This window comes from Silurus meridionalis, chromosome 1 (genome assembly GCF_014805685.1).
Source record: "Silurus meridionalis isolate SWU-2019-XX chromosome 1, ASM1480568v1, whole genome shotgun sequence".
In the NCBI taxonomy this organism is placed as follows: Eukaryota; Metazoa; Chordata; class Actinopteri; order Siluriformes; family Siluridae; genus Silurus; species Silurus meridionalis.
The window spans coordinates 25,294,149-25,321,981 of record NC_060884.1 but is presented as its reverse complement, the minus strand read 5'-3'; the positions used below and the strand labels follow the sequence as shown (position 1 = coordinate 25,321,981).

Here is a 27,833-nt window from a genome sequence, read left to right as displayed (position 1 = left end):
TTGGAGATTTCTGCCATTCGTTCGATTCAAAACAGTAATTCTTGCTAATGCCAAGCATTTTTGTTTGCTTATTTTGTCTACCGTACTTCTTGGTCCAGACATTATTTTTTTAGCTCATGGCTTTTTCTTTTTTCCTCTAGTCAGCTGATGCTGACTGACATGTCTAATCAGAAGAGCTCATTGCTTTTATTTCCAGCCTCTTACTTGGCTGTTTCTACCTACTAGCAATGAAAAATTATCAATGAAAAAAAGATAATCAATGTTGTGTTTGACCATGGTTTTCCTCTATATCAAACTGTTACATTGTTCTACCATTGCTCCCACAGTGACACCAACCAGTCCAAACCCAACTCAAAGGAATTCTGGGTAAACATGCCAAACCTCATGACTCACTTAAAGAAGGTGGCCGAGCAGAAACCCCAAGCCACATACTACAATGTGGACATGCTTAAATATCAGGTAAGAACTTACTGGATAGTGGAGATATGGATTACTACAATATTTATAAACTTCTCATGACACTGATGTGTGTGTTTGTATCAGGTATCAGCACTTGGACTTCAGTCCACTCCTCTGAACCTGGCCATGAGCTGGAAGTGCGAGCCCACCTGCACTGACCTGAGAATAGACTACAGATACAATGGGAATGCCATGACCACACCTGTGGCCCTTAATAATGTGCAGTTCCTTGTCCCCATTGATGGAGGAGTCAGGCAGCTACAAGCTGTCCTTCCTCCGGCTGTCTGGTAAGAGTTACAAACACTTCAATTGTGACAAGAGTTTTTTTATTTTTATTAAGGATACCTTTTTACCTGGACTAAATGGACTAAATTCTTTATATGTAAAACTCGAATGGGATATGCATCACACTGAATGAAAATAATGCATATGACGTAAGACATAAAAAAAAAGCTAAAAAATCAAGTACGAAAAAAAAATATATATAAAACGATAAAAATAAATTGTGGAATTCAAATTCTTAAGGCTGTATCTTATTACAAGACGATTTTTGCTTAGATTAAAAAAATCATTATTACATCTATATTGAAAAACATTAATGTATTAGTAATGTATTATTTGTTATTCCTGTTATTCATTTAAATAAAGAGGATTATACAAGGTCACTATTTCACTTAAATAGCAGTGTGATAAGTTTTGTATTTTCTCGGAGGTTATCAACAATTTATTTTGTCGTTAATGCAAAATGAACCAGACACCAGTGTGTGCATCAATTTCTTTTATGGTTCCTACCTCATGTCTGCTCAATTCCTAAAACAATTACATTTGCTAAATAATTCAAACTCTACAGGGTGTCCCATGAGTCATATTTTTTTTTAACTTAAAGTTGAAAAAAAATATTTGTAAAACAATATAGACATTTCTCTATATAGAATGATTTGGATTTGTTCTTTGCTCAGGTAAAAACCTAAAAACACACCCTGTGGTGCTGAATTATACAACAATCTACATCTAACTATTATAAAGCTTCTTTGTAATAAAATTGCAATGTGTAATCTTTGTAATAGTGTTAAAAGATCTTTACAAATGAAAGTGAACTTGAGATTTCTTAGTTCTAGTAAGAACTTTTAGACATCAGTGCAATGCTTTAGTGAGCTTTAATTCAAATGTATTATTGTATGCAAGGTATGTGTGAAAAGATTTACTAGATTTATGCTAAAATCCTGCACTATAACAGTACAATGATGTTTAAAAAAGAAGTGGATTAAGGGTATAGAGTCTGATATATATATATATATATATATATATATATATATATATATATATATATATATATATATATATATATATACAGTGAGGAAAATAAGTATTTGAACACCCTGCTATTTTGCAAGTTCTCCCACTTAGAAATCATGGAGGGATCTGAAATTGTCATCGTAGGTGCATGTCCACTGTGAGAGACATAATCTAAAAAAAAAAATCCAGAAATCAAAATATATGATTTTTTTAACTATTTATTTGTATGATACAGCTGCAAATAAGTATTTGAACACCTGAGAAAGTCAATGTTAATATTTGGTACAGTAGCCTTTGTTTGCAATTACAGAGGTCAAACGCTTCCTGTAGTTTTTCACCAGGTTTGCACACACTGCAGGAGGGATTTTGGCCCACCTCCACACAGATCTTCTCTAGATCAGTCAGGTTTCTGGCCTGTCGCTGAGAAACACGGAGTTTGAGCTCCTCCAAAGATTCTCTATTGGGTTTAGGTCTGAGACTGGCTAGGCCACGCCAGAACCTTGATATGCTTCTTACAGAGCCACCCTTGGTTATCCTGGCTGTGTGCTTCGGGTCATTGTCATGTTGGAAGACCCAGCCTCGACCCATCTTCAATGCTCTAACTGAGGGAAGGAGGTTGTTCCCCAAAATCTCGCAATACATGGCCCCGGTCATCCTCTCCTTAATACAGTGCAGTCGCCTGTCCCATGTGCAGAAAAACACCCCAAAGATGATGCTACCACCCCATGCTTCACAGTAGGGATGGTGTTCTTGGATGGTACTCATCATTCTTCTTCCTCCAAACACGCTTTAGTGGAATTATGACCCAAAAGTTCTATTTTGGTCTCATCTGACCACATGACTTTCTCCCATGACTCCTCTGGATCATCCAAATGGTCATTGGCAAACTTAAGACGTGCCTGCACATGTGCTGGTTTAAGCAGTGGAACCTTCCGTGCCATGCATGATTTCAAACCATGACGCCTTAGTGTATTACCAACAGTAACCTTGGAAACGGTGGTCCCAGCTCTTTTCAGGTCATTGACCAGCTCCTCCTGTAGTTCTGGGCTGATTTCTCACCTTCCTTAGGATCATTGAGACCCCACCAGGTGAGATCTTGCATGGAGCCCCAGTTCGATGGAAATTAAGAGTCATGTTTAGCTTTTTCCATTTTCTAATGATTGCTCCAACAGTGGACCTTTTTTCACCAAGCTGCTTGGCAATTTCCCGTAGCCCTTTCCAGCCTTGTGGAGGTGTACAATTTTGTCTCTAGTGTCTTTGGACAGCTCTTTGGTCTTGGCCATGTTAGAAGTTGGATTCTTACTGATTGTATGGGGTGGACAGGTGTCTTTATGCAGCTAACGACCTCAAACAGGTGCATCTAATTTAGGATAATAAATGTAGTGGAGGTGGACATTTTAAAGGCAGACTAACAGGTCTTTGAGGGTCAGAATTCTAGCTGGTAGACAGGTGTTCAAATACTTATTTGCAGCTGTATCAGACCCCTCCATGATTTCTGAGTGGGAGAACTTGCAAAATAGCAGGGTGTTCAAATACTTCTTTTCCTCACTGTATGTATATATATATATATATATATATATATATATATATATATATATATATATATATATATATATATATATATATATATATATATATATATATATATATATATATATATATATATATATATATATATATATATATATATATATATATATATATATATATATATATATATACAGTGGAACCCGTTATGTCGATGTCCTAGGGGGTCGCCAAAAAGCATCGAGGTAACATATAGCATCGAGGCAATATATTAACGTGCTTGAAATTTCTTTATGTACATGATGTGCGTTAATAAATGAGAATGTGCATGCACGTGTTTTTGAAGGGTTTTTACACAACAGCGTTGCCGCGATTTGTTTGATGAAGGCATGCTATAAAAATACATACAGTACATGTTTATCTGTCAGAATCCACCTGCCACGCCCCTTCGCCCCTTCAGCGTGGCAGGTGCTTTGTCGGCCGCTTTCTCTGAAGCTCCCGGCTTCAATCGCGCACATATGGTGCTGGTTTAGCATCATCACCAGCTCCTATTTAAACTTCCACACTCTCACTGTCCGTTATTGTTGGTATATGTTGGTTCACGGCGGTCGTTGTTATCGCGCATGCGTATCCCGCTACGTGCCTTCCCACCGGCACTCTCTCAACGGCTGCTCTTTTCTTCCCAAAGCGCATCGCGGATTCTCCCCCGATCCCGGTTCATTCTATGATTTTGTCATCACACGTTCCGCGCCGCCAATCGCGGCTTTCGCCTCCCGTTCATCGCATAACATTTAACCACAAAAGGCATATGTGCACTAACTAACAGCAGAGATTCACCAGTATACAATACAACACCTGTAGCAGCTGTAAGCCTTGATTTTTCTGACACTTCCGCGAGTTCTTCTGCGGCTGCACCGAGATAACCGACGTTAAATGGCAAATTTTTCGACATAACCGATAAAAAATGCTTAGAAAAAGCGAGAATTTGATGGTTCCACTTCAAAAACGTTGACTTAATAGGGTTGTCGAGGTATCCGAGGTCGAGATAAGCGGATTCCACTGTATATATATATATATACAGTACAGACCAAAAGTTTGGACACACCTTCTCATTCAAAGAGTTTTCTTTATTTTCATGACTATGAAAATTGTAGAGTCACACTGAAGGCATCAAAACTATGAATTAACACATGTGGAATTATATACATAACAAAAAAGTGAACTGAAAATATATCATATTGTAGGTTCTTCAAAGTAGCCACCTTTTGCTTAGATTACTGCTTTGCACACTCTTGGCATTCTCTTGATGCCTACTTTGAAGAACCTACAATATGACATATTTTCAGTTCACTTTTTTGTTATGTATATAATTCCACATGTTAATTCATAGTTTTGATGCCTTCAGTGTGACTCTACAATTTTCATAGTCATGAAAATAAAGAAAACTCTTTGAATGAGAAGGTGTGTCCAAACTTTTGGTCTGTACTGTGTATATAATATATATAAACTTTTTGGTCTGTACTATATATATATATTGACTTATATATATTATTTTATTTTATTTTATTATTTTTTTTTAAACCCAGGAACGCAGAACAGCAGAGAATCTTGTGGAAGATCCCAGATATCTCGCAAAAGTCTGAGAACGGAGGTAAAAAAAAAAAAAAAGCATGCCCAGAATTTTATTTTACTTGATCTCAGTGCCTTTTATTGAATTTTGTTGCAGCCTGTTCCAGCTCTTTTTACTTTTACTTCCTGCTCCAGGCGTTGGCTCCTTGCTGGCACGGTTCCAGCTAACGAACGGCCCCAGTAAACCAGCCCCTCTAGCTGTACAGTTCACCAGCGAGGGCAGCACACTGTCAGGCTGCGACATCGAGCTTCTCGGCTCCGGATACAGATTCTCCCTCATCAAGAAGAGGTTTGCTGCAGGTGAGAAAGAAACCTAATTGAACAGGAAATCTTGAATTTCCTATTATTGAATTACAATAAAACTAAAATTAGATGAAAAAACCTCTGCCTGCGTATGTAAACTATGAATTTTAACTAGATCTGAGCAGGGAATGAATGCAACTGGATTCTATAAATATTGCCATGTTTATTCTGTAAAACTACTCGGCTCTTCCTCTCTTTGTAGGAAAATACCTGGCAGATAACTAATCTGCATCACAGCCCCCATGCAGAAGTGTGTGTCTATACAGACTAAATTCATTTTACTCAACGCGTAGGAGAGATGATCATTCTGACCTCGGCCGGATCTTTTGGGGATTCCCTTTATAGATTGTCTGACCCAGGCGGAGGCCTCACTCCAGCAGTATTTTTAGGATGTACTTCTCGTATTTGTAAAACCGTAAAACGTTACAGAACTGTATCGCCGCTGTTAGACAGCATGGGTTTCTCCTAAGACTAGCCTCTCGTCTGTCTAACGTCTAATCGTTGAACTTGTCGGCTGTGGCTGCCTGAATACTTTATATCTCTCTAAACATGCTGTCAGTGTTAAAGCTTCAGTAAGACATTGTGTCTCGAGAAGTTTTCCGTCTCGAACCTCGGAGGTGTTTTCAGACTGACATGATGCATTCAGACTAAATAGGGAAATGTTCAGGTTTCGACCTGCCGCTACTTGGCAGTCGTGGAGTTAGAGGGCAGATCGTTTTAGATACTACTACTTTATTACTCATTCAGGTTCAAAAGTTAAATCAAAAAAAGGAATAAAAAGACGATCAGCAATCGCAGCAGATTTATACCATTAATGTGAAAACCTTGTTTTTGTGCTCCAGGTTTTTGGCACGTAACGTCTTGTCCTGTTTTTGGTTCCTGTTTTTGGTTCCTGTTTGGGCAGCCACAGCTAAAACTATGTCTTGCTTGCGATTGTATTTAAAAGTTAACAACAAAAAAACAACAAAAAAGGATTTCTTTCAGTTGCAAAAAAATGAGCTGTTTAAAATGTAATTTTAAATGGATAATATATATCTTGAAGGGCGTTTGGTGTTTTTTCCTCATACTGGTGAATAGCCTTTCTGTTGTTCCTAAGACAGCAGTGTTAGACTTCTGATCACTATATTTTTATTTATTCCTGATCATTTGTTGTACAAAAAAAGATTTCTGTGACTGTATATGTATAAACTCTGAATGGTATCACAGTTTAGGATCCTTAAAGTTATAAATATTTGATTTTTTTTTTTGTTATTTGTGTAGTTGGTAACCTGTGTACAGTATAATGCGGAGGTATAATTTTTACATTAATTTCAGATATAATTTTTTAAAACTCAAGTGCAAATCAAGAATCGAGCTGTATGTATATGGGTAGGGGGGTAAAAGTGGCTGAATACTGTAACTGTGTGGGTGGATCATACTTTATGAAAGCAGTGTTATGTATATCAGCACTATTAGTTAAAACATGAAATGCTTTTGGACAGTTTATTCACTTTTACCGTTCACACCATCATGCTGTATTTGACTGTTCTCATCTTCCTGTTCAGATGTTCAGATTATTTCACATCACGAGCATGAACCCTTTTCAAACAATGCAGCGCTTGAGTTCATGGATTTATTTTGTGAATCATAATGTCTCTGTGAGATGATAAGGACGAGGTTTGGCGAGTGGTTAGGATGACCAAAATGCTTCTTCTTTCTTTTTTTTGTATTTGTGTTTACCTCCAAAACGATCCCCAAGAGAGAATAAGCTGCATATTTTTAAATGTTATAAACTATTAATAAAGTCATAAGAAATTGTTTCTTGTGGAAAAAAATACCACTGAGTAACATTTGAGCTTCCCACATGCTCTGATGTGTGTTGTGAAGAACAAAAACAGCCTCCTGTCACATAAAGTGGCAGCTGTAGAGAAAACACTGGTGCTTCAAGAAAGTTTATTCCCCTTTCAGTCTCTCATCCCCCCCTTATATCTGCTGTACATTGTGGAGGATCAGAGGATCAGTGCATTGGCCTTTAACATTAACGCAACATTCCGCATTAAATTGAACACATTTTGGGACTCCTGCGTGCAGTTTTATAGCAGTGGATGAGTTTCTCTCCATAATCCAAACTGAAGTGTTATCCAGGCTGTGCTTGAGAACCAGGAAGTTGTGTTTGTATGTCAGTCAGGTACTGTTATTGGTGGGTGAGTGGCGGGTGAGTGTGTATGTGAGTGTTCCTGAGGTTGTGAGCATGTTTGACCGTCTGTTGTTTGATCATTCTAAAGTTTTCTTGCCAGCAACACGTGCAAGCTGTGTTTGTACAGACGGTATTAACAATGAACCCAATATTCTTTGCTCTTTCCAAACCAATAAAAGATGTAAGCAGAGTGTATGAAAGATTATTTTCCTTTTCCTACTAAAACTTGTGTGTACGATGCATTCATTCATGTTTAGTCATCTGAAGTCTGAGCTGAGAACACTGGATGTGAAGTGGAATAAAGACCTTAATGGAATTACACCATTCACACATGCAATTTATCTGACAACATGCTCTTAATGCGGTGCAGCATTGATGCATTGAAAAACATAAAAAAAATTAATAAATACAGAATATTCCAAACATTGTTAGATATTTAAATCCCTGCTGCAAAGATGCTCCTGTGTCGGTCGCAGGTCATGGAAAGTGAAACTTAAATCTGTCGCAGGGGGGTTGGATTTATTCATGCACGTTAAAAATATTATTAAAGGCTTCTTTTCATATTTTTATTTACAACATTATCATAATACGCTGCATATAAACGTATTCAGAGAAAACGGTGGTTCTATGTGAAGTCATATATTGAGCACCTACATATAAACAGAATGGCATGATTCTTGTTTCATAACACCTCTGCACAGATTCAACTGAGATTAGTAGTCGAATTAGGCTCCTCCTACCGAAGTATCGAATCTTCTTAATACAATCTTAGAAATACACTGGAGAAAACTAAGTAGACAAACACAATTCATTATGCTGTAACATTTATTAAACCAAATACATGTCAAAATATACATCACAATCAAACTTTGTTTCTTGAACACAAAACACATTCTGTTTTTCCTCTACAAAACAAGCACTCATTATATTGAAAACACAGCGTTTGAACCAAGCAAGACACAATGTTTCCATGCCGCACTGCTTGGGCATGCTTACTGATTCACCAGTTATGTTCAATACCATGAACAGCTAATCTTAAATACTACCCGGAAGGTCTCGCACTCTCTCTCTCGTGCACACACACATCTACACTGTGGAGTTTGTGAAATTGTGAGGAGAGTGTGTCCTGTCCTCAGCAGAGGAGAGAGAGGTCACTCTTTCGGCATCCCACCTGACAGCATACGCTGGTTATCATAGGGTTCAGGTCTCGTGTTGACAGATCAGACCGTGTGTTCTCACTCAGCTCCTCACTGCTCTGATCTGCAAGTGAAAACGCTACAGAACACAAACACACACACACACACACACACACACACATATGCTTTCAGGACAGTAACTGCATCCACCTTTTAATAAGAATGTAGCATTACCACTGGCAGTGTTAACAAAGTCCAAAGGCAGGTCATTGTAATAGAATAGGCTGCGAATTAGCCGAGTAGCCCAACATTGATACAAACAAAAAATGATATCCGAACAGACGATATTAAGCAGGTTTAGAGCAACATTATTTTCCTAAGGCCCAGACTCCAGAAATGTCCAGTTGGATTATCTAATTACACAGCAGAGAAAATCCAGTTACACAGCATAATGTATCTATTAGAAATGCATGTTAGCATAGCTAATCGTAATTACACTGTGTAACAAATCAGGCCTGCGTTCTGGTGCTGTCATCAGGTCTGCTCATTCACAAATCTGGATATGGATGGAAAATCTGGACAATAAATCGGGAGTTTAAATTACAGCAAAATTGTATTTAGAGAATGCGTTTGGTGGATCATTAATAAACAAATAAGAGAAATGACAGTAGCTCATACTTTTGCATGGACTATTAGAACAAGATGTTAACACATTGAGAGAGTGAAACTAATGTACAGTAGTGCCCCGGAATTTACGTTGTAAGATCTGGGTTCTGAAAATCCGTGAATTTTGGACGCACCCCCGCAGCCCCTATGGTATCTTAGTGAATTCATCTAGACATTGTCACTTTAATACAATAATGTTTTGAAAATGAATTTTTATGAAATTTGTTAGTGAAAACATAGTTTAAAATGTTATTCCTAACGTTCCTGAACATTCGGTCCCAATGCGGTTTCCCGCAAATTTTAAGATAATCCGCAACCTGCTGTTAGTTAGGTTCCAAATGAGAACCCGCAAATTTTCCGATCAGCAAGTTCCAACCTGCGAATTATCGGGGGTTGTCTGTATTACTTTTCTCTATTTTGGGTCAGTGATAAAGCACCGAGGTACTGGGATACCGATCCGAAGTGTGTGATGACAGCACTACAGATTGCTCCTGCAACTGCTCAATTAGATTATATCTTGATTGTAAGTTGCTTTGTATAAATAAGGTAAGATAATGGCATAGTCTCACCTGGGTACTGGGTAGCTAAAAATGTCAGACTTCCCTGAGCCTATTTATAACATGCTCATACCTTACAACACACATTGTGGTGTTTGCCTTTACATTTTGCAACTATAAAAAGTAATTATTTACAATTCCAATAAAAGTAGTCTGAATCTTTGATGCAAAATGTGTGGAGTTTTGTAAAAAATTGTGTCTGACACTTTATAGTTCAATCAAGGATATGAGTGAATATAAGAATTCATGAATCTGAAAGACTGCATGTAATATATAACTGCAAAAGTATATATAGACAAATATACTCTGACTTACCTTCATTTTGGGGTGTAAGCAGCCTCCTCCACCTGGAGCCTCCACAAGTGTAGACCACGGCTCGGATGAACTCACGGCCACAGAGCTTGACTGTCTTGATCTCTGCCTGCACCTGCACCACGCTGCAAACAGCCCACAGGAGCAACAAGGGCACCAGAGGCAGTCGATAACTTACTTTCATCGTGGCTTCTACACAGTCCTTTCTTCTTCTCTACTTGATCTGTTTCTTTACTAACTTTAAGGCTGGAAGTTGGACTGTGTAATGGTCTGTAACTCGTGCTCTTTTTATACAGTGGCAAGCTCCATCCTCCAGGCTGTTTCATCGAGTCCACCTCCCCTTCAAACTCCACCCTGTTCACAGAGTCCCTCTCAACTAAACATGTTTAAACGTCTGTTATCTTTAAAGGCAGAAAATAATGCCATTTTCCACAGGTAAAAAAGTGCTTTACTGCCTAAATCTAGAATCCAATTACATCCTTTTTGGGAAAGCACATTGTCTCCTGACTGCTCCAATATAACGGTTTCATTGCAGTGATATTCTTCATAATGCAAAGCTAATCGAGTCATACCTCGAGCAACAGATCTCCCCTCCTGCAAAACATACAATATCACATGATCTAATTGGTATATTATGTTCTCTAAAACCAGCCGGGCCTCAAATAAAAAGAAATGAAATGACGGAAATGATCGTGATCACTCTAATACGAAATGTAATGGGTTTATTGTCAGAGCGAAGTCTCCCTCAAGAAGGTTATGTCCCCATATGACTGAGATATAGAGATAAATGATCATATCATGCACAGTACAGCATAAAAACATATAAGAAAGCAAATACCCCCAAAAAAGTTTAAATCTCACATTACTGCCCTAATAGGAAAATGCTAAATGTAAACATTGTTTGAATGTCCACATGCATGTGGAGTACTGCGGCATATACAGTATGTACAATATCAGCATCTTGTTGAGATGTAAGAAAAGTCTCATAACAAAAAACTATTGTTAAAGCTAGAAAACCTAATGCAAACCTAATATTGTTAAAGCTAGAAAAGCTAATGCAATCCCAGAAACCAATGAGCTTCATCAGTACTATTGTTTTCACAAAATATATATCTCATAATAATAAAAAGATTTAAAATAAGATTTGTAATAAAAACACACACACACACACACACACTGGGGATCAAAATGAGAGAACAATTTATAAACAATTGAACAATTCTGAAATAATGTCATCCTCACTGCTCAACAGTTGAAGGAGTTTTTGTCCTGTCTATACCATGCTACCAGAACACCTTTTCCATAAAATAACTAAGGCATTTAGAAAAAAAAACATTATTTTGCAGAAAACACACTGATCAAAATTTGAGAACAACAATGACTGTAGCATGGAAAAAGATTACAACAGTCAGCAATTAGTAGGAAGTGTACATGCCTCTGCTCTGAATGACTTCAGCACATCTGCGGCCACAGGTCAGCACTAGTCTCTCACCAGAGCAGTGTGAAGTCATGTGCTGAAGTCATTCAGAGCAGAGGCCTGTACACTTCCTTCTAATTGCTGACTGTTGCCTCCTACTAATTGCTGACTGTCTCCTCCACAGTTCGGTGACTGTAGTGGGTTTCTTGGCCATAACTTTGTCGCCAAGGATTTTCCAGAGGTTCTCTATTGGGTTGGGATCAGGTCTCTGGGCAGGCCATGTCATTATTTCAATGTTTTCAGTTTCAGGGAAATTCTTTACCCATTTTGCTGTGTGACATGGAGCGTTGTCCTGCATGAACACTGCGGGCTGATTGGGTGATGAATGCATGGAAGGAACCATATGTTGTTGAAGAAGGTTCTGATAAACATTTGCATTTACTTGGTCGCCGAACATAATGTTTCCCATCGGACCCAAATAAATTAAACTTGCTTTCATCACTGAAGTAAACTTTGGACCAGTTCTCCTCTGTCCATACAACATGCTCCTCAGCAAAGCTTAGTCTAGCGTTTTGATTCTTTCTGCTAATGAGAAGTTTGGTCACTGCAGAGTGGGCTTTCACTCCCAATGCTTTTAGACGTCGAGACACTGTATGACGAGACAGATCCTTACCCTGTTCAGCGCTGAACTGGTGAGCAATTCAAGCTGCAGTGTGGAAACGATTGCCCATTGAGATCCTCCGCAGTATCCTGTCCTCTCTTGTATTTGTCTTCCGTGGACGACCAGCCTTCTTGGCGGACTTGAATGAGTTTGTGATGTTGTAAAGATTCAATATTCTTGAAATCACAGATTTGGGAGGACCAACTTGTCTTGCTATGGCTGATAGGCTCATCTCTTTGGCCTTCATCTGGACAACCTGTTGCCGGCGGCTTTCAGTCACTTTAGAATGGCCCACCATCTTGCAGAGTCAGTGAAACTGGAAGTTAGGCTGCCAGTTAAATAGGGGTTGACAGATAATCAAGGAAATTAGCACCAGTGCCAGATTAACACCAATAACTGGGAGGTATCTGAAAGTGTTCTCCAATTTTGATCAGTGTGTTTTCTGCAAAATAACATTTTTAGTTAATTTGTGGAAAAGGTGTTCTGGTAGCATGGTATAGACAGGACAAAAACTCCTTCAACTGTTGAGCAGTGAAGATGCCATTATTTCAGAATTGTTCAATTGTTTATAAATTGTTCTCTAATTTTGATCGCCAGTGTATATAGTTACAGTTGAAGGTGGGATTGCATTAAGGATCGGCTCTGTGCCCTTTCCTGTTTGCAGTGGTGATGAACAGGATGACGGACGAGGTAAGAAAGAAGTCTCTATAGACTGTGATATTTGTGGTTGATGTGATTTGTGGTGAGAGTGGGGAGCAGGTGAAGGAAAACCTGGAGATGTGAAGGTACATGCTGGAGAGAAGGGAATGAAAGTCAGTAGGCGCAAGACAGAGTATATGTGTGTGAATGAGAAGAATGTCAGTGGACCGGTGCAGTTGCAGGAAGAAGAGGTGGTGAAAGTGGATGATTTAAATACAACAGTGCAAATTAATGGAGAGTTTGTTAGAGTTACTGCTTCAGAATGTCAAGTAAATGTTGGTATCCATGGACATGGTTCCAGTAATTCATGCTCTTGGACAGGTTGTTGTATTTAGACACTAATGGCTGTGTGCTGAGTTATTAGGACAGTCAATCTGTACTGCTATACAAGCTGTACATTTACTACTCTAAAATCTATCCAAGTTTAAATTCTATAGTATTGTCCCCTGAGAAGATATACTAAAATAGTTTCTGATATATATATATATATATATATATATATATATATATATATATATAGAGAGAGAGAGAGAGAGAGAGAGAGAGAGAGAGAGAGAGAGAGAGAGACATTTCCATGTGCACTTTCCATGTACCATAATGTCTATAATGAATACACCTGGTGCTTTGGCAACACCATATGCCATGTACAATGAAAGGCCCATTTAAAGGACAGACGTCTCCCATAACTGTTGTTCTCATGATGCTCTCCACTGTGTTTGCTCAGAGGCACTGATTGAACTGCTCAGCACTAAATTGTTTGATTTGCACTAAAAAACTCAGAATATTGACCTCTTAAATGAATCATGGGTTGCAGAATCTCACATAATGACAGCCATTTGCAGATTTGATGGGGTGTTGATTACACCGATGGGTTGTTATCTGTCGATGGGTTCTTGTAATCACTCTGTGTCTTTTCTCTCCATTAACTTTTAGTATGTTACTGTCAGAAACATCACATCCCCTCCCATGTTAATGCATTGTCTTTTAATTGTTATATCCTTTTTTATTTTGTAAGTGGATTTAGACTGAATTTGCACATGTATCGTAATTAATTATTCCAAACACTATTCTATCTAAATTCTAGATCAATCAAGCACCATCTTTTAATTCATTGAAAATCCACTAGACCACCAACTATTAGTGGCTTAAAGACAATATGTCTTATTTAAATTGAGAAAAAATAAGATATTCTATAAGAGGTTATCTTGGAAAATTTACCAGTAAATGGATATATATATATATATTTCTTACTTTTTTTTTAATTTATTTTGATGTTATTTTTATTGTTGTTTGTTTCCATTTTGTTCTGTATTTACTTTTAAATTTCTTTACTTCTGTGTATATTTTTTTAGTTTTTTGTAGATGTACTGTATATGGAAAAGTTATAGTTTCATGTTATTTTCTGTTGTTCTCTATTATATTTGACAAGTTTTGTTTTGGTAGCAGAGTTAAATAGTTGTGATTGTACAATTAAATATGCTTTTCCGAAAAAAAGCAAAAAAAAAAAAAAAAAAAGATTTTAAATCAACTGTAGAAACAGAAAAAAGGACTGAAATTTTGTGTACAAGCTTTGGCAGCGTTTAATTCTGCTTATACGTTTTTCACTTATTTAAATTCAGAGAAAGATCTTCCATGTATAAACAGCACTTCACATTCCAAAATACAATCCAATTACAACTTTGCATATACATTCTCAGCAAAATGCTTTTAAAGTGCAAAGACGACAAAACTTTTAACTCCAGTGGCGGGAGGTCAGGGTCAGCAAAGCCTTCTCTGCTGGCCTAAACACTATCAAAAGCACTGACCTACATTTACAACCTAATTCTAACATTTGTTACATGAAATTGTATTAATTTATTCCCAACAGTTTTTTCTCTTAATTTTGTAGTGTTTCTCTTTGCTGCACTGCTTCCAGTACGTGTATGTGGATGTTAGATTTTTTGTCCAATCAGATTTTAGCCTCTATGTTCTGCCATGTCAATCTAATCTGCCCAGGGCCTTCAAAGTCTGTACTGCTGGCCTTTTTACCATAGTCTTCTTAATAAATAGCTCTGTTTCTTTAACCAATCAGATTTCATATTTGCCTCACAGGGCTAGCTAGATGGCCCAGAATAGCGGCAGCATTTTTTTGTCCTCTGGTTGGTTGGTCAGAGGGAAACTGTTACAGCCAAGTTCAACTGGCAAAACATGTGTGTAGCTCTGCACACATAAATACATCTGAGATAGACTTTTTTTATGCCTACGGAGGAAGAGAAATTGATTTGATTTCGCGGACATACTTAAAAATAAATCTTCCGGAAAAACTCGGCATTAAGAGGAGAGGTTGGCAACCCTGAAGCTAGCTAGCTTGTCTCAGCCCGGGAAAGGGTTTGTTCACCACTTCCAGACCAGTGAATACGAGCGGTACCACTGACTTACAGCCTCTGAGGAGCGGTGCAAATTATAAGTCTGCACCTCTGGTGAGTAGATTGTATTTAATTTACATTTTTAATGTTTTTGTCATGTTATTAGACAAATATTGATTTTTAACTGCTCCAGATGATGTAGGTGCACAGTTGCCATTGTATTGTTAGTTTGGAGTTGTATTAACTGCGTTTCTTGATTTAGTAAAATTGTATTCACCCTCCATATGTGAAATTACTCTCTCTCTGTGATGTCACGCTTTATTATATTGCGTTTTTTGTATTGTATTGATGGTTTTTATAATTGTGACGTGATAGTGGTAGCATTAAGAAGTGGATTAAGTCGGGTAAGTCTCCACTGAAGGCCCGGGTACCAGATGCATGGCCCACCACTGTTTAACTCGATACAATACATATTCTGAATTTTTTGGACATTCGATTACATCTGTTTTCTCAGTTTCTTTAGAGTTATTGTTTATTGTTACATTAAAAGAATATCGAAAGTATGCACTTGATAAGGTTTTCAAATAATATGCTTTTGTCAATATCAGAAACACTTAGCATTACAATAACTGTAAAGGATTCATATTTTTTTCCATGCTGGACTCATTGCTCACATTTTTAATATTAACTTAATTACATTTTCTCTGAACTAGCAAATACATACACCATCCTACTTCACAACACCTTCAAACACATTTCAGTCAGTATTTTAAAGTTTTCAACTTTAAAACATTTTACTGGTGTCTCAGTTTTCTTAAAGGAGACAATAAAAGTAGTTCCACTAAATGAACCCATTTCTTGTGTTGTAATCTTTTTTCCAGTGCAGACCAGGAAACTTGGATATCTTTCAGCATGTCAGAGATTCACGCTTCAGCGCTGCAGACATCAAGTCCAAATTTTAAAAAAACTAAGCATTGTGAATTTTACACATTTTGGGGGACAGTGTCTCCGAAGGAGAACAAGGCACTCAGGTGATAAGTAAAAACAAAACATGCAACTGAAGTGCTGTCTTGGTTCAGATAACAAGCTCCCTCTCAGACCACTTCTTTATCATAGAAATGCCAAAAGGTTCACACAGCTTTGGCATTCTCAAAGCTTATTGGTTTAATCATGAGCAAATGGTCACCAACACAGCAGGAGATGGAGACAAGGTGATACCTTGTCTTTTAGTTTCATACAAAGGAGCATTTGGAGCTTGCAAACCTTCATCCAGCAATTAGTTTTTACATTATGTAATTTATGCTGTTACTTAATTTGTCTCCTAAAGATGTATAACATGTATATATATGCATGTATAGTTTACTAAACAGAAGAATAAAATAAAACAACTATATAAAAATTACATTCCTACACTTGCACATAATGAGCGTGACATTGAACAAATTACATTTTATTTTAACATTATAATAAAAACACAAGATAAAACAGAGGGGTTCTTTTTAATTTAATTACATTTTTCAGACCTCTACAATATTGTTAGAGCAGGTCAGTCCAACAAGCCGATTCACCTCAAGCCACACAGTTACAGATCTACATGGCCTCACCCTTGCTTACCAGTGGCCAGTGTGGAGCTAACTATGTTCTTCAGTGTGTCCACCTGCCAAAGATAAAAAAAAAAAAAAAAGCACCAGTGTAGGAAAACTGTATAAAACTATACTGCACAACTATAAATGTAAAAGCTAAATAAAATAAAAGTTCTCTTATTTTATATAATGTAAGAAATAATAAACTAATCTTGCTTTACAAATAAAACCAGCATAAGAGGTAGAATCAAAAACTGTTTGTGACAGCTGGCTCAAATCTCCAGACCCTATTTTATGACTTGCTGTGGTGCATAGGATGAACAGTTTAAAGCTCACCTGTGTTCCTTCTCCTGCTGTGAAGTTCTTCAGCTTGTAGACACTGACATGGCCCTCACTGTCCCCTACTAGAAGACAGTCTGTATTCATGGGAAATATCAACGATGTTGGTTTCACCCCTGGAATGGTCTCACTTACTAAAGTAGGATTCAGACTGTGAAAAAGAAATTATTGAGGAATGAAAAACAAAGCAATCTAAACAATAGGTAAATGAAGGAAAACCATTCCATCTTTTTAATGGTTTGTCATCTTTCACCAAAAGGAACCAAGTAAAAATGGTAAGAATGCTTACATGCTAGCTCCCAGGTCCCAGATTTCCACTCTGTCCAAGTTGACCACCCCAAACACAGTAGCCCAACGAGGGGACCACATGATATCATACACAGCTTTTTTAATGGAAGTGAAGCTCAGCACTGGAGTAAATTGTTCGTGACTCCAAAGCTGAATGGTCCAGTCTGCAGAACAGCTCAGAAAAACATCTGGACAAAATGGTGACCATTTAACCTTATAGACAGGACCCTGTTGATTTTGAACAAATATAAAAATTGTTAAATTCTGTAAAGCTGTAGAAAATAAACTTGACTTGACTTGACTATGCATATGTACATATATACGTACACACTATAGGGACAAAAGTATTGGGACACTTGACTTTTTCTGCCATATGTCATTTTTTATTGAACTGTTACCACAAATTTGGAGGCACACAATCGTGGAGCATTCAGATTTCCACCCAGTATAACTAGGAGACACAAACCTATTGAAGCATAGAAATGCCCTGGTGCACAAAGCCAGCTCCATGAAGGTATAGTTTACATAGGTGCCTGGCCTGCTATAGAGTTCTGAGCCATACTGAACACCGTTGGGATGAATTGGACTGCATCCCATGCCTCTTTACTGCTTTACTAACACCCATATGGCTGAATGAGCACAAATCTCGACAAGCGCACGCCAAAATCTAGTGAACCAATTCCCCAGAAGAGTGTAGGATTTGTGGAAATGTGGAATGGGATGTTCTAAAAGCACATACGAATCTAATAGTCAGGTGTCCAAATTTTTTCCATATAGTGTATAAACATACTGTAAATAAAAAAATATTGTGTAATATTATCCCTTATTGATACTACTGCTTGTGTGGCAGTGTCCAGAATAAAAACCTTACCAAATGGTTTGTGTAGGTTTCCAAGAACTGCTCAGTGTATGAACATGAGCATTTATGAATATGTCCCGTTTCTGTTCCCACCAAATACATGTTGGAATCCTGGTGCATAAACACAAGCATCAATAATCAATATGCAAGTTGAATTTGTACATGATTGAAGTGATTGATAATTTTTTTCTTCTCTACCCAGAAGCAGCCAATCAGCCAAGACATTTTTCTGATCTATAGTTTACTTCTTTGCTCTCTCTTTTCTCTGCCCTCTTCTACATACATAACTTCAGATACACCCTTGATTCGTATAGTAACGCTCTTTGACAAGACAGATTGAAATGCTATACCCAGAAAGCATGACCAATTTTATTATCTTGAACTAATGGCCCGGATAGCCGTCATTTAGTCATTAAAGTCATCACATGAGTGCTAAACTGGCAGCTATAAAACATCCATTACTTCTTAGCTATATTAGCTGTATGTTCACTAGTGGTGTAACGGTACACAAACTACAAGGTTTGGTACGTACATCGCAAAAAACTTTATTGCTTTTTTTTTTTTTTTATTTACGTTTATTATTATAACATTTGTGATCATCAACATTTTAACAGTTTATATTTTTATAACAATTTTAGATCTAAAATTATATTTTATAAAATTTTATAAAAAAAATAGAATAAATCAAATAAATTCAATACAGTCTTTTAATTATATTGATTGAATTGTGTAATCAATTAAATAGGCACAAATTAAATTTGTTAGACATACAGATGTGTATGTAAGTGTGTGTTTTACATTTAATATTTCATTTTCTAAAAATATGAACTACTTAACTGTTCTACTTATTTCAGCATACATTAACAAACCACTTTCTGGTTAGCGGCTAAGGCTAGCGCTATGGAATCTTTAGCATTTTTATGCATGCTTAAAACAAACCTTATTTCCGATACAGAGTGAGTAGCAATAGTGACTAGTTTCTTTTTTAAACCCCCTAGCAATGTTGTTTATGTTGTAAGTTTATAATAATAATAATAATAATAATAATAATAATAATAATAATAATAATAAATGCTCAAAGTGCAAGGCAGAGACTAAACAAACTTGCGGTCCGCCATTTAATACGTTTCTGAGGGAACTCGAATTTTGAATTTTAACCATGTTCTGCAAGTGAAAATGATTGCATTCGATACGTGTACCGAACTGAAAGCCCTGTACTAAACAATTCTGATATGAATAGGTATACCGATACACCCCTAATGTCACTAAACAGTTTTTATATACCAAAATGTCTTGGCTGATCAACAATCTATAGTGTATATGAACTATTTATTTAACACTAAACCTGGTTTATGTGTGAAGTTTCTAACCTCGTGATGAAAATCGAAGCAAAGTCCAACCACCAAGTAAAAGAGCAAATGTTCCTGTTTCCACTGTTGTTCTGTTTTTTCATTCCTTATCCTCTTCAGCTTCATCATATCTGGTTCAAATCAGTGACGCACAACAGACGTACGTAAGCTGACATTTTACTATGGTTTTATACAGCATGAACAAAATTATTTTGGATCAGTCACATAGATCATTCTTGTCTAATTGTGAAAATGGACCTGGCGGACTGACGGTCATCTTATCAACTCATCTTTGACTTTAAAACAGAAACCAACCATCCATTTCCACCACTACACAGACATGTTCTACAGTATGTTTGTTTTTGCATGATTTGCTAAAAGTTTTCTTTTGATCAATTTACCAGTGCATTCAAGGCCTTGGTGAAAGAACCATTCACTGATCCTCCCATCAGCAGACACAGAGAACAGCGTCTCTTTTTTATCTTCTCCTGAAGAACCCCGTATGCGATCAACCCACTTCACCTGCCATACTGGAGCTGTGTGTTTATGGGCAAAGTCCCTGCACAAAGGTATGATATGAACATAAGCATTGATATATCAGCTAAAGTCAGACCTCATGGGTTACAATGGCACAAACATTTGATCATCTAGAACTCTTTATTCAAACAGTTAGTAGTAGTGGTAGCATAGTGGTTAAGAGTTTGCATGTCTTATCAGACAATCATGACACCACCAAGTTATGGGCCCTAAAACCTCAGCTGCTCAGTTGGATAGATGGATATGGGTGCCTGCCAAATGCCTTAAATGTAAATAATTCTTTAACAGCTGTAGTACACAATACTCTGCTAATTTTTCATTATGTAAAGCAATATGCTATATAATTGTAATTTATACTGAATTATCTAAAAACAGGTGAAATTGTAAAAAAATAAATAAATAAATAAATAAATAAAATAAAAAAGGTCTGTCATGATAAACAGGAAACTCAAATATTATTTTTGGCAATGTTTCTCATATTGAGTTAAGTGCAGATAAACAGCTACAGCTTTAAAAAAAAAAAACCCTCTTAGCCAGGCTTACATCCTGTGTTTGTTTTTTATTCTTTACTGCTTTAAATGTTGTTGTTTTTTTGTTTTTTTTGTCGAGCAGGATCATAAACAAATGAACATTCCCATAGAGCAGTGGTCCCTAACCTTTTTTGCGCCACAGACAGGATTAATGTCGGACAATATTTTCACGGACCGGCCTTTAAGGTGTGGCGGATAAATAAAACAAAATAAAAGGATACGACTGGCATAAAAACTGGTATTTTTTAAATATAATAATAAACGTGAATCCACTGTGTTGTTTTTTGTTTATTTTGCTCGCTTGGGGGGTTTCAATTTAGCGGTAATGTATTATGTGTTAGCGGCCAAAGCAGCCCGAAGAAGGTAGCGGATGGAGGTAAGACATGTGACCGAGGCATCATGACATGCATCAAGAGTGGTGGCAGAGAGAATCCGGTAATATTCCAAAATAAAACATCGTTCAGAATCAGATCATAGATAAAACGGAAATAATGTAAGTTATGTATTCTTTCTGTGTGGCCCGGTACCAATTCACAGCCCGAGGGGTTGGGAACCACTGCCATAGAGAACACCCAAACACTTTAAAGGTTACCTATATTTAGAAATGTGGGTAAAGTTCAAATATGAAAGATTGCATTAACAGTAATTTGTAACTACAGTGAATAAACCCAATGAAAGTAGTGTCACAACAAGTTAGCTCTAGATAGTGTAGGTTCCATATATCTATCTGTGCTTTATATGACAGCCTGAAGTTCTTGCATAAACATTTGTCATAACTGTAAATGTAAATATCTATGAATAGTCTCTAATCAGTCCAATTGGTCAATATTAAACTGCAATGCTTTTTCTTGGGTGGCATAGTGGAAGGTTGGCCTTGAGATCAGGGTACTGTGTGTACGAAATTTCACTTGGTTTTCAAGTGTATATGGATATCCTCCGGATTTTCTGGTTTTGTCCCAGAAACACCCAGTGGGTCGATTGACTACTATAAAGTTTTCCAATACACCAATACACCTAATACACTTCCTAATTCACAGTGTCACAGAGAAGAATGCTTCATACAGCTCAGTGCAGAGAGTTCAGTCATTACCATTCCTTTTGTACTTCAAATAAAGAGTGATTAAAAAGTCCTCACCTGCTGTCACAGACCAGTGTTTCCTTAGTGCTCTGCACACTGTAGATAGCGATAGTTCCATCATAAAGGCCCACTGCTAACTGACTGGGGCTTGAGGCGGAGAAGTCCAGAGATGTAACACTGGTTTTACATTTTAAAATCCGCTCAGGCCACTATGATAAATAACACAAAATTACTTAGTAGTACAAGCACAGCTATATAATTATTTGCTGATTCATTCTGAATTATGAAGGGAATTCGAATCATACAGTGGGATTCTTCAGAGACCAGATGCACACCAATCCAGATTTCTGATCCTTGAAATCAAACTGCCCGTATCCCACTGCCAGAATGTCCTAGAGAAAAACATACGATGACAATAAGTAAATCTTCACAGAAAATCAAGTACAATTTATTAGTATTTTGCTTTTAACAACAGACATAAACAAAGAGAGCTTCACCAAACATATTTTTAGATTTAGACCCCCTAATGAGCAAGTAAGATTAAGAGCATCAAAAATATATTGTCAGATTGTATCAAACAAATAAGAATCTGGGGGCTAAATATAGAATGCAAAGTACATTACTGGATTTGTCTTGTTCCAGGCCATGCTGCTGACACTGTGGCCTTTGGTTAGCTCACAGCTGAAAGACCAGAGGAGCTCCAGAGCTGGGCCTTGTGAATCATCTTCCTGAACATCTACACTGTCTTCTACATCTGTGTGTGGCACACAGTCTGGGTCTGGACAGAAAAAAAAAAACATTGGCATGCTTTATAAATGAAGAAGATTCGATATAAATAGAAACATACAAAAAGGTGTTTAAAGACTAAAATAGATGTGTTTTTCAATGAAGATATTCTTCATACATTATGAAAAGAATCTCTTAGCAATGTAATAAATAATGTCAGCTTAATATTTAGAATCTGCTACTTACCAGGTAGTATGGGTAGCCCTTTGTATGCTGCTAGTTTGTGTTGGTAGGTGTTCAGAAGAACCATCTTCTCCATCACCTGCAGTGACTGCTGGAAAGTCTCTGAGTTTAGGATCTGCTTTGAGTCAGACTCATCCACCATCTCAACTGTAGAAGCCTCACTGTCTCTTTGAGAACTACTGGTACTAGTGACTAAATGCATAAAACAGAATTAGTAAATTCATTTCATTTTATGTGACATTCTTAAACCTGATTGGATGTTTTCTGTAACAGCACTTCTGAAAAAAGGGCTGACTGTAAATAAAATTACAATATTATGTACTATTATTCAGTATAATGCTATTTTTTATAGTAACTTAAACAAAGACTTATATGGTGAATACATTACATAAACAATGTCCACAAAACAGTGTATGTATTTTTTGAGATGGTTAATGTGAGGAGAAATCCATTAAGCATTTTTTGGAAGGAGTAAATTGTATGTACCGTATTTTTCTGACTATAAGCCGCTACTTTTTTCCCCACATTTTGAACACGGCTTAAACAACGAAGTGGCTTATTTATGGATTTTTCCTGGGTTTTTCCCGGTTTCACAAACTTCAAGCCAAAAAACTGAACCCCATAACATTAGACCAATGAAATTTCCGAACGGCATCAGGAGAAAAAAAGTTTTTTTTAACGCACGACGATGCCAAAAGATAAACTCCCGAGAGAAATAGTTGTGAAAGGAAGGAGGAAGACAGTGAACAATTACTTTCTTGGTAGGCTACTGTTTAGATACAAGCCGTTGTAACGCGTTGAGTCTGGGTGAAGGGAGAGCTCGCTAACTCCAGTTGCAACAGAAATCATATAAGCACAGACAGGTTTCCAAAACTCGTGCTTTTTTATTTTTCTTGACAACAGCGTTACGGTTTAATCAAAGAAACTTAGAAATGAGCATCAGAAAATAATAAGGACATATTCCTCGTCTTGCACACATGCAGTAATAGCGGAAAAATGCAGTGCCAGGCTATTCCCAAAATGCCGCTCTGCTCCTAAAGGAAGCGCAAAATATTTCACCCGTTACACCGTGTGTAACATGTCTTTCGTTAAAGCCTTTGTAAAGTTAATTAGTTTCAGTGTAGACGGCTTATAGACAGGTGCGGCTTATTTATGTTCAAAATAAAAATATTTGTAAAATTGTAAAATGCGTCTTATATATGGGTGCGCTTTATAGTCTGGAAATTACGGTATGTAGTATGTTGTAAGTAATGTAATTGATTTAAACTTGTATCTTGGATATTTAACAATAGCAACTGTAATAGACATAAATTAATAGACAACAACGATGGAAGAAATCTTAGCATTGGTAAATTGCCGTGGTATTAGAGGAATAAAACGTCACATAACATCACACCACATCATCTAATACAGTATGACAGAGCAACCTGTTATGTTATTTCTTACATAATTATAACAGCAAAAAAAGGCTGAAACATGGCTGTTAAAATATTCATTACAGCACAGACTCTTAAATTACAGTAAATTAAGACTGCACGAACCTGTACTGGTGGCACTGATTATGGACGTGGATCTGTGGAGACCAGTGTTTGACTCTAGGTGATGAGTGGAAGAGATATCTGGTATACTGGGTTTCTCTTCACCTGTATTTTCAGCTAATTCTTCTGCCTTACTGATGCTTACAAACATATCATAGGTGTCCCAATTGTTGGCCATAGACTCTGCACACAAAGATAAATGCAGTCTGATAAATTCTAGCCAAATGTAATAGACACAAAACAAAATCTGATTTCGTCATCAGATAATGATACAGGTTCAAAAATATCACTACAGTCTGACCAACAAAATTATTATTGTTTATTATTGTTATTATTGTTTTTTATTATTGTTAATCATTTACTCTTATTATTAAGGGCTAATAATAAACCATAACTATAAGCATTAATAATAACACATAATCAACACTATAATTCATTATAATGATTGCAATTATTCATTATATATAACTGCTAATAACCGTGGTTGTGTTGTTTTGAATTATACATTGCTGCTATAGGTAGGTCTAAGAAGTTCCTAAAAAAAATTACACCATTTTATTTTTTCATAAACTCCATCTTCAAGAAAATTAAACCAATAAACAGTGATGTTATACTGTATGGCTAATAGAAATCTGCCAAATATTTATTTTTAAATGGTTAAATTATAGTTACAAAGTACAAGTATAAATACAAAATAACTTGCCTTTTTCCACCATGATGATGCGATCACTTTGGACTTCTTTAGATTTTGCGTCTGAATTAATAGTCTGCATTGCTCGATCCACATATTTATCACTGGCCTGTCTGTTCTTACAAATATCGGTATATGCCATGTTTCTCTTCCTTCAGACACAAACACAGTGAGATATGTAACTGTGTATGCACACAGCTGACAGAGTTATGAATTTCTGTAAGCAAAGTGCTCAGTAATCATTTGCAAACAGTTTGCATGATCTCATTAAGGCTTTTGCACACATGATATATTTTTTTGGGGGGGACTCATAACACAATGAAAGACGATCAGGGATCTTACTTGACTGCTTCAGCTTCTTCTGAGTCAACAGATATGGACATGGCAGGAATGTCCAGGAAGCACATAACTTCGGTGTCATTGAGGTAAATATCCACTGGTTTGTCCAGATCTACCTCCTCTTTCTGCTCCTCTCTCTGGGTCTTTAGTTCTTTAGTAAATAAAGCTTGTTAGTTTTATTGTTTTAGATAAATTTTTTGTATTGCTATAAGTGTATAAAAAAGGCCTGGAAAACAATTCACATTATAACTATATATATATATATATAAAATTAATATATATTTTTTTTTTCCATACACTATATGACCAAGAGTCAAGATTTATTTCAGGCTTTTCACTAGATTTGGAAGCTCTGGAGCATTAGTGAGATCGAGAACTGATTTTATTTGAGGGATCCTGGGTTATAGTTTGTGTTTCTGTTCATTCCAAAGGTGTTCAGTGGGGTTGAGGTCAGGGCAGTGTGCAGAAGTCTTTCCATTCCAACCTTGACAGAGCATATCAGGGACACTGTCATACTGGAACAGGTTTCCGGCTCTTAGCTCAAGTGAAGGGAAATTATACTGCATACATTTTCATTTTATTTCCTCAACAGTTTGAGGAAAAACAAAGATGCCTATGAACTTCTGATCATATAGCGTTAGATGTCATTTTGGCAAAATTCTGGCTAACAGTTTTAGGCACAAAAATCTAGATTTATTAAAAAATAATTATAGAAATTTCAAGTATATATGGGGAAATATTTAATTTATTATTGCTTCATTAACAATAGTTCTCAAAGAAGCCACAGTGAAATGTACCAGTGCAGAAATATTAAATATCAGCACTTTTGGAACTGACATCATGACATCAGCATCTGATCTCACTAAAGCTTTTGTATTTGAATATACACAAATCGCCACAGCTCTACTCTATAAATTTAGTGAAAAACTTTCTCTGAACAGTGGAGGTTCTCATAACTGCACAGATCCCAACTGCAGTTAATTAAATTAAGTGCTAGATATAAAACCATTATTATATTACATCTAGGCTGAGATTCTCAAAAAGCAAGGCCTTATATCAAAGCGGATAAATTTGATGAGGTGGGCAAACCTGAGAGTCTACTCAAGGTTTCTTGTTTTGCAGCAATCGCCTTCATTTCATAATTTTCCGATTGCATGGTAGATGGGCTTGCTCCTGAAATTAAACTACTCCCAAAAACAGACCTATGATAGAAAATTCAGAATGATTAACATATTGTTATTGACACAAAGGGAGAGAGAGCTCATGTACTACAGACAAGAACAGCTATGCTCGAACAAACAATTGCATAATTACATGGTAAAAGGTCCTGCTGAGGCCGGGCTCATTGCATGCTGCATTGCAGACATAAAATCAGCCATGGCCACTTCCGATGTGTCGTGTGCCATGAATATTTTGCTTTGTTTGAGTTGTATGGTCCCGGGTTCCTGCTGGTACATCGGCCGAGGGGTGACGTCGTTCCCTGCTTCATCAAACACCTGAGCAAAAATTAAACAGACGCTTCCTGAAACTGAGTCTCAGCTTATACAGTGGTTTGCAGTAATAGCTGATACCTACCATGTTTCTGTGAGCTTGAGAGACTTTATCGAGAACTTTACTGTCTCTTCTTGAAGACAATCGCCTTCGGCTCATTGAGACATTAGTCCTTCTGTTTGCAAAGCTTTGGTTTATATGAAGTGCCCCAGATCCAGACTGACTTATCACCCGTGATCTAAAGAAAGTCAATCATTAAAATCAGCGATGCCCAAACTAGGGCCTGTAGGCAAAAGTTGACCGTGGTGACATTCGATTTAAACATATATGTCAAGAGGGAAAAAAAGGGAAAAATGCTATTCTGAAAACCATTTTAAAATGAAGGACCAGTTTCATCTCTCTCATTAGAGGTCACTGAATAGCGGTGAAATTTCACAGAACTTTAGAAATAAAACTGCATTAGTGAAGCAGATAACAGTGTAATGTTTTCTAATTATCTTGAAATATTAAATCATAAATTAGAGGAACCACTTTAATGCTTTGAATATTTAATTTATTTTATTTTATGTATGTATGCATTTAATTTTAGTCGCTCTGCCAATTGCCATTAATGTAAATGTTCCTTATTGGACTTAAAATAAGGCTGCTTTTAATTAGAACCATGAAACTCGTCAAAAATCTACTTTAAATTTGTAAAATAAACATGTTTACTAACCCTGGATAAATAATTAACACAGTGATCAGGGCCTTATATAAATATAACCAGTATTTAACTGTAAAGTGAAAGTAGCTTTGGTTCACAGAAATACTTTTAAATAAGGATTTTATTCATTAACTTACGGGTTCGGTCTGAAACCAGGGCGCATTTGCTTTGCCGTGTCGCTGAACATGATTTCTCTTCACTCAACCACTTAACAGGAGGATTTTATATATATACTATATTATACATCCAAACATGTGCTGCGCTGAACGAGCTTGTTTTCCGTAACCACGGCAACAGACTCCGCCTCATAACATACGTCAGTTCCGCCACGTATCCGCCAGATGGCAGCAGTTATA

At 36.8% G+C, this 27,833-nt stretch overlaps 3 protein-coding genes across 16 annotated transcripts in view; 1 reads left to right on the top strand and 2 right to left on the bottom strand.

Moving 5' to 3' along the window:
• sgip1a (SH3GL interacting endocytic adaptor 1a) overlaps positions 1 to 7,581 on the top strand; it is a 55,045-nt gene extending 47,464 nt beyond the window's left edge. For all 13 annotated transcript variants that reach the window (XM_046844794.1, XM_046844775.1, XM_046844868.1 and 10 more), the window contains 5 exons: positions 327 to 459; positions 544 to 746; positions 4,869 to 4,933; positions 5,047 to 5,211; positions 5,417 to 7,581. In XM_046844794.1, coding sequence (XP_046700750.1) covers positions 327 to 459; positions 544 to 746; positions 4,869 to 4,933; positions 5,047 to 5,211; positions 5,417 to 5,439 — 589 coding nt within the window. In that variant the 3' untranslated portion in view covers positions 5,440 to 7,581. The remainder of the gene's footprint in view (positions 1 to 326; positions 460 to 543; positions 747 to 4,868; positions 4,934 to 5,046; positions 5,212 to 5,416) is intronic.
• A 616-nt stretch (positions 7,582 to 8,197) lies between these two features.
• insl5a (insulin-like 5a) lies at positions 8,198 to 10,331 on the bottom strand. The gene is made up of 2 exons (XM_046854947.1): positions 10,065 to 10,331; positions 8,198 to 8,665 (listed from the first exon to the last, which is right to left on the bottom strand). Exons 1-2 carry the CDS (start codon positions 10,243 to 10,245, stop codon positions 8,523 to 8,525), a joined length of 324 nt encoding a protein of 107 aa, XP_046710903.1. The 5' UTR covers positions 10,246 to 10,331; the 3' UTR covers positions 8,198 to 8,522.
• Positions 10,332 to 15,582: 5,251 nt separating this feature from the next.
• On the bottom strand, positions 15,583 to 27,743 carry dnai4 (dynein axonemal intermediate chain 4). Of its 2 annotated transcripts, none has more exons than XM_046853515.1 (17): positions 27,615 to 27,743; positions 26,859 to 27,012; positions 26,598 to 26,779; positions 26,373 to 26,485; positions 25,287 to 25,434; positions 24,957 to 25,096; positions 24,257 to 24,436; positions 22,719 to 22,907; positions 22,370 to 22,524; positions 22,052 to 22,138; positions 21,804 to 21,955; positions 20,003 to 20,160; positions 19,623 to 19,732; positions 18,265 to 18,363; positions 17,395 to 17,621; positions 17,103 to 17,256; positions 15,583 to 16,840 (listed from the first exon to the last, which is right to left on the bottom strand). In XM_046853515.1, exons 1-17 carry the CDS (start codon positions 27,662 to 27,664, stop codon positions 16,784 to 16,786), a joined length of 2,355 nt encoding a protein of 784 aa, XP_046709471.1. In that variant the 5' UTR covers positions 27,665 to 27,743; the 3' UTR covers positions 15,583 to 16,783. The 2 variants fall into 2 exon arrangements, with proteins under 2 accessions (XP_046709471.1, XP_046709480.1); XM_046853524.1 differs by having other exon boundaries at positions 22,370 to 22,518.
• Positions 27,744 to 27,833: the final 90 nt, after the last annotated feature.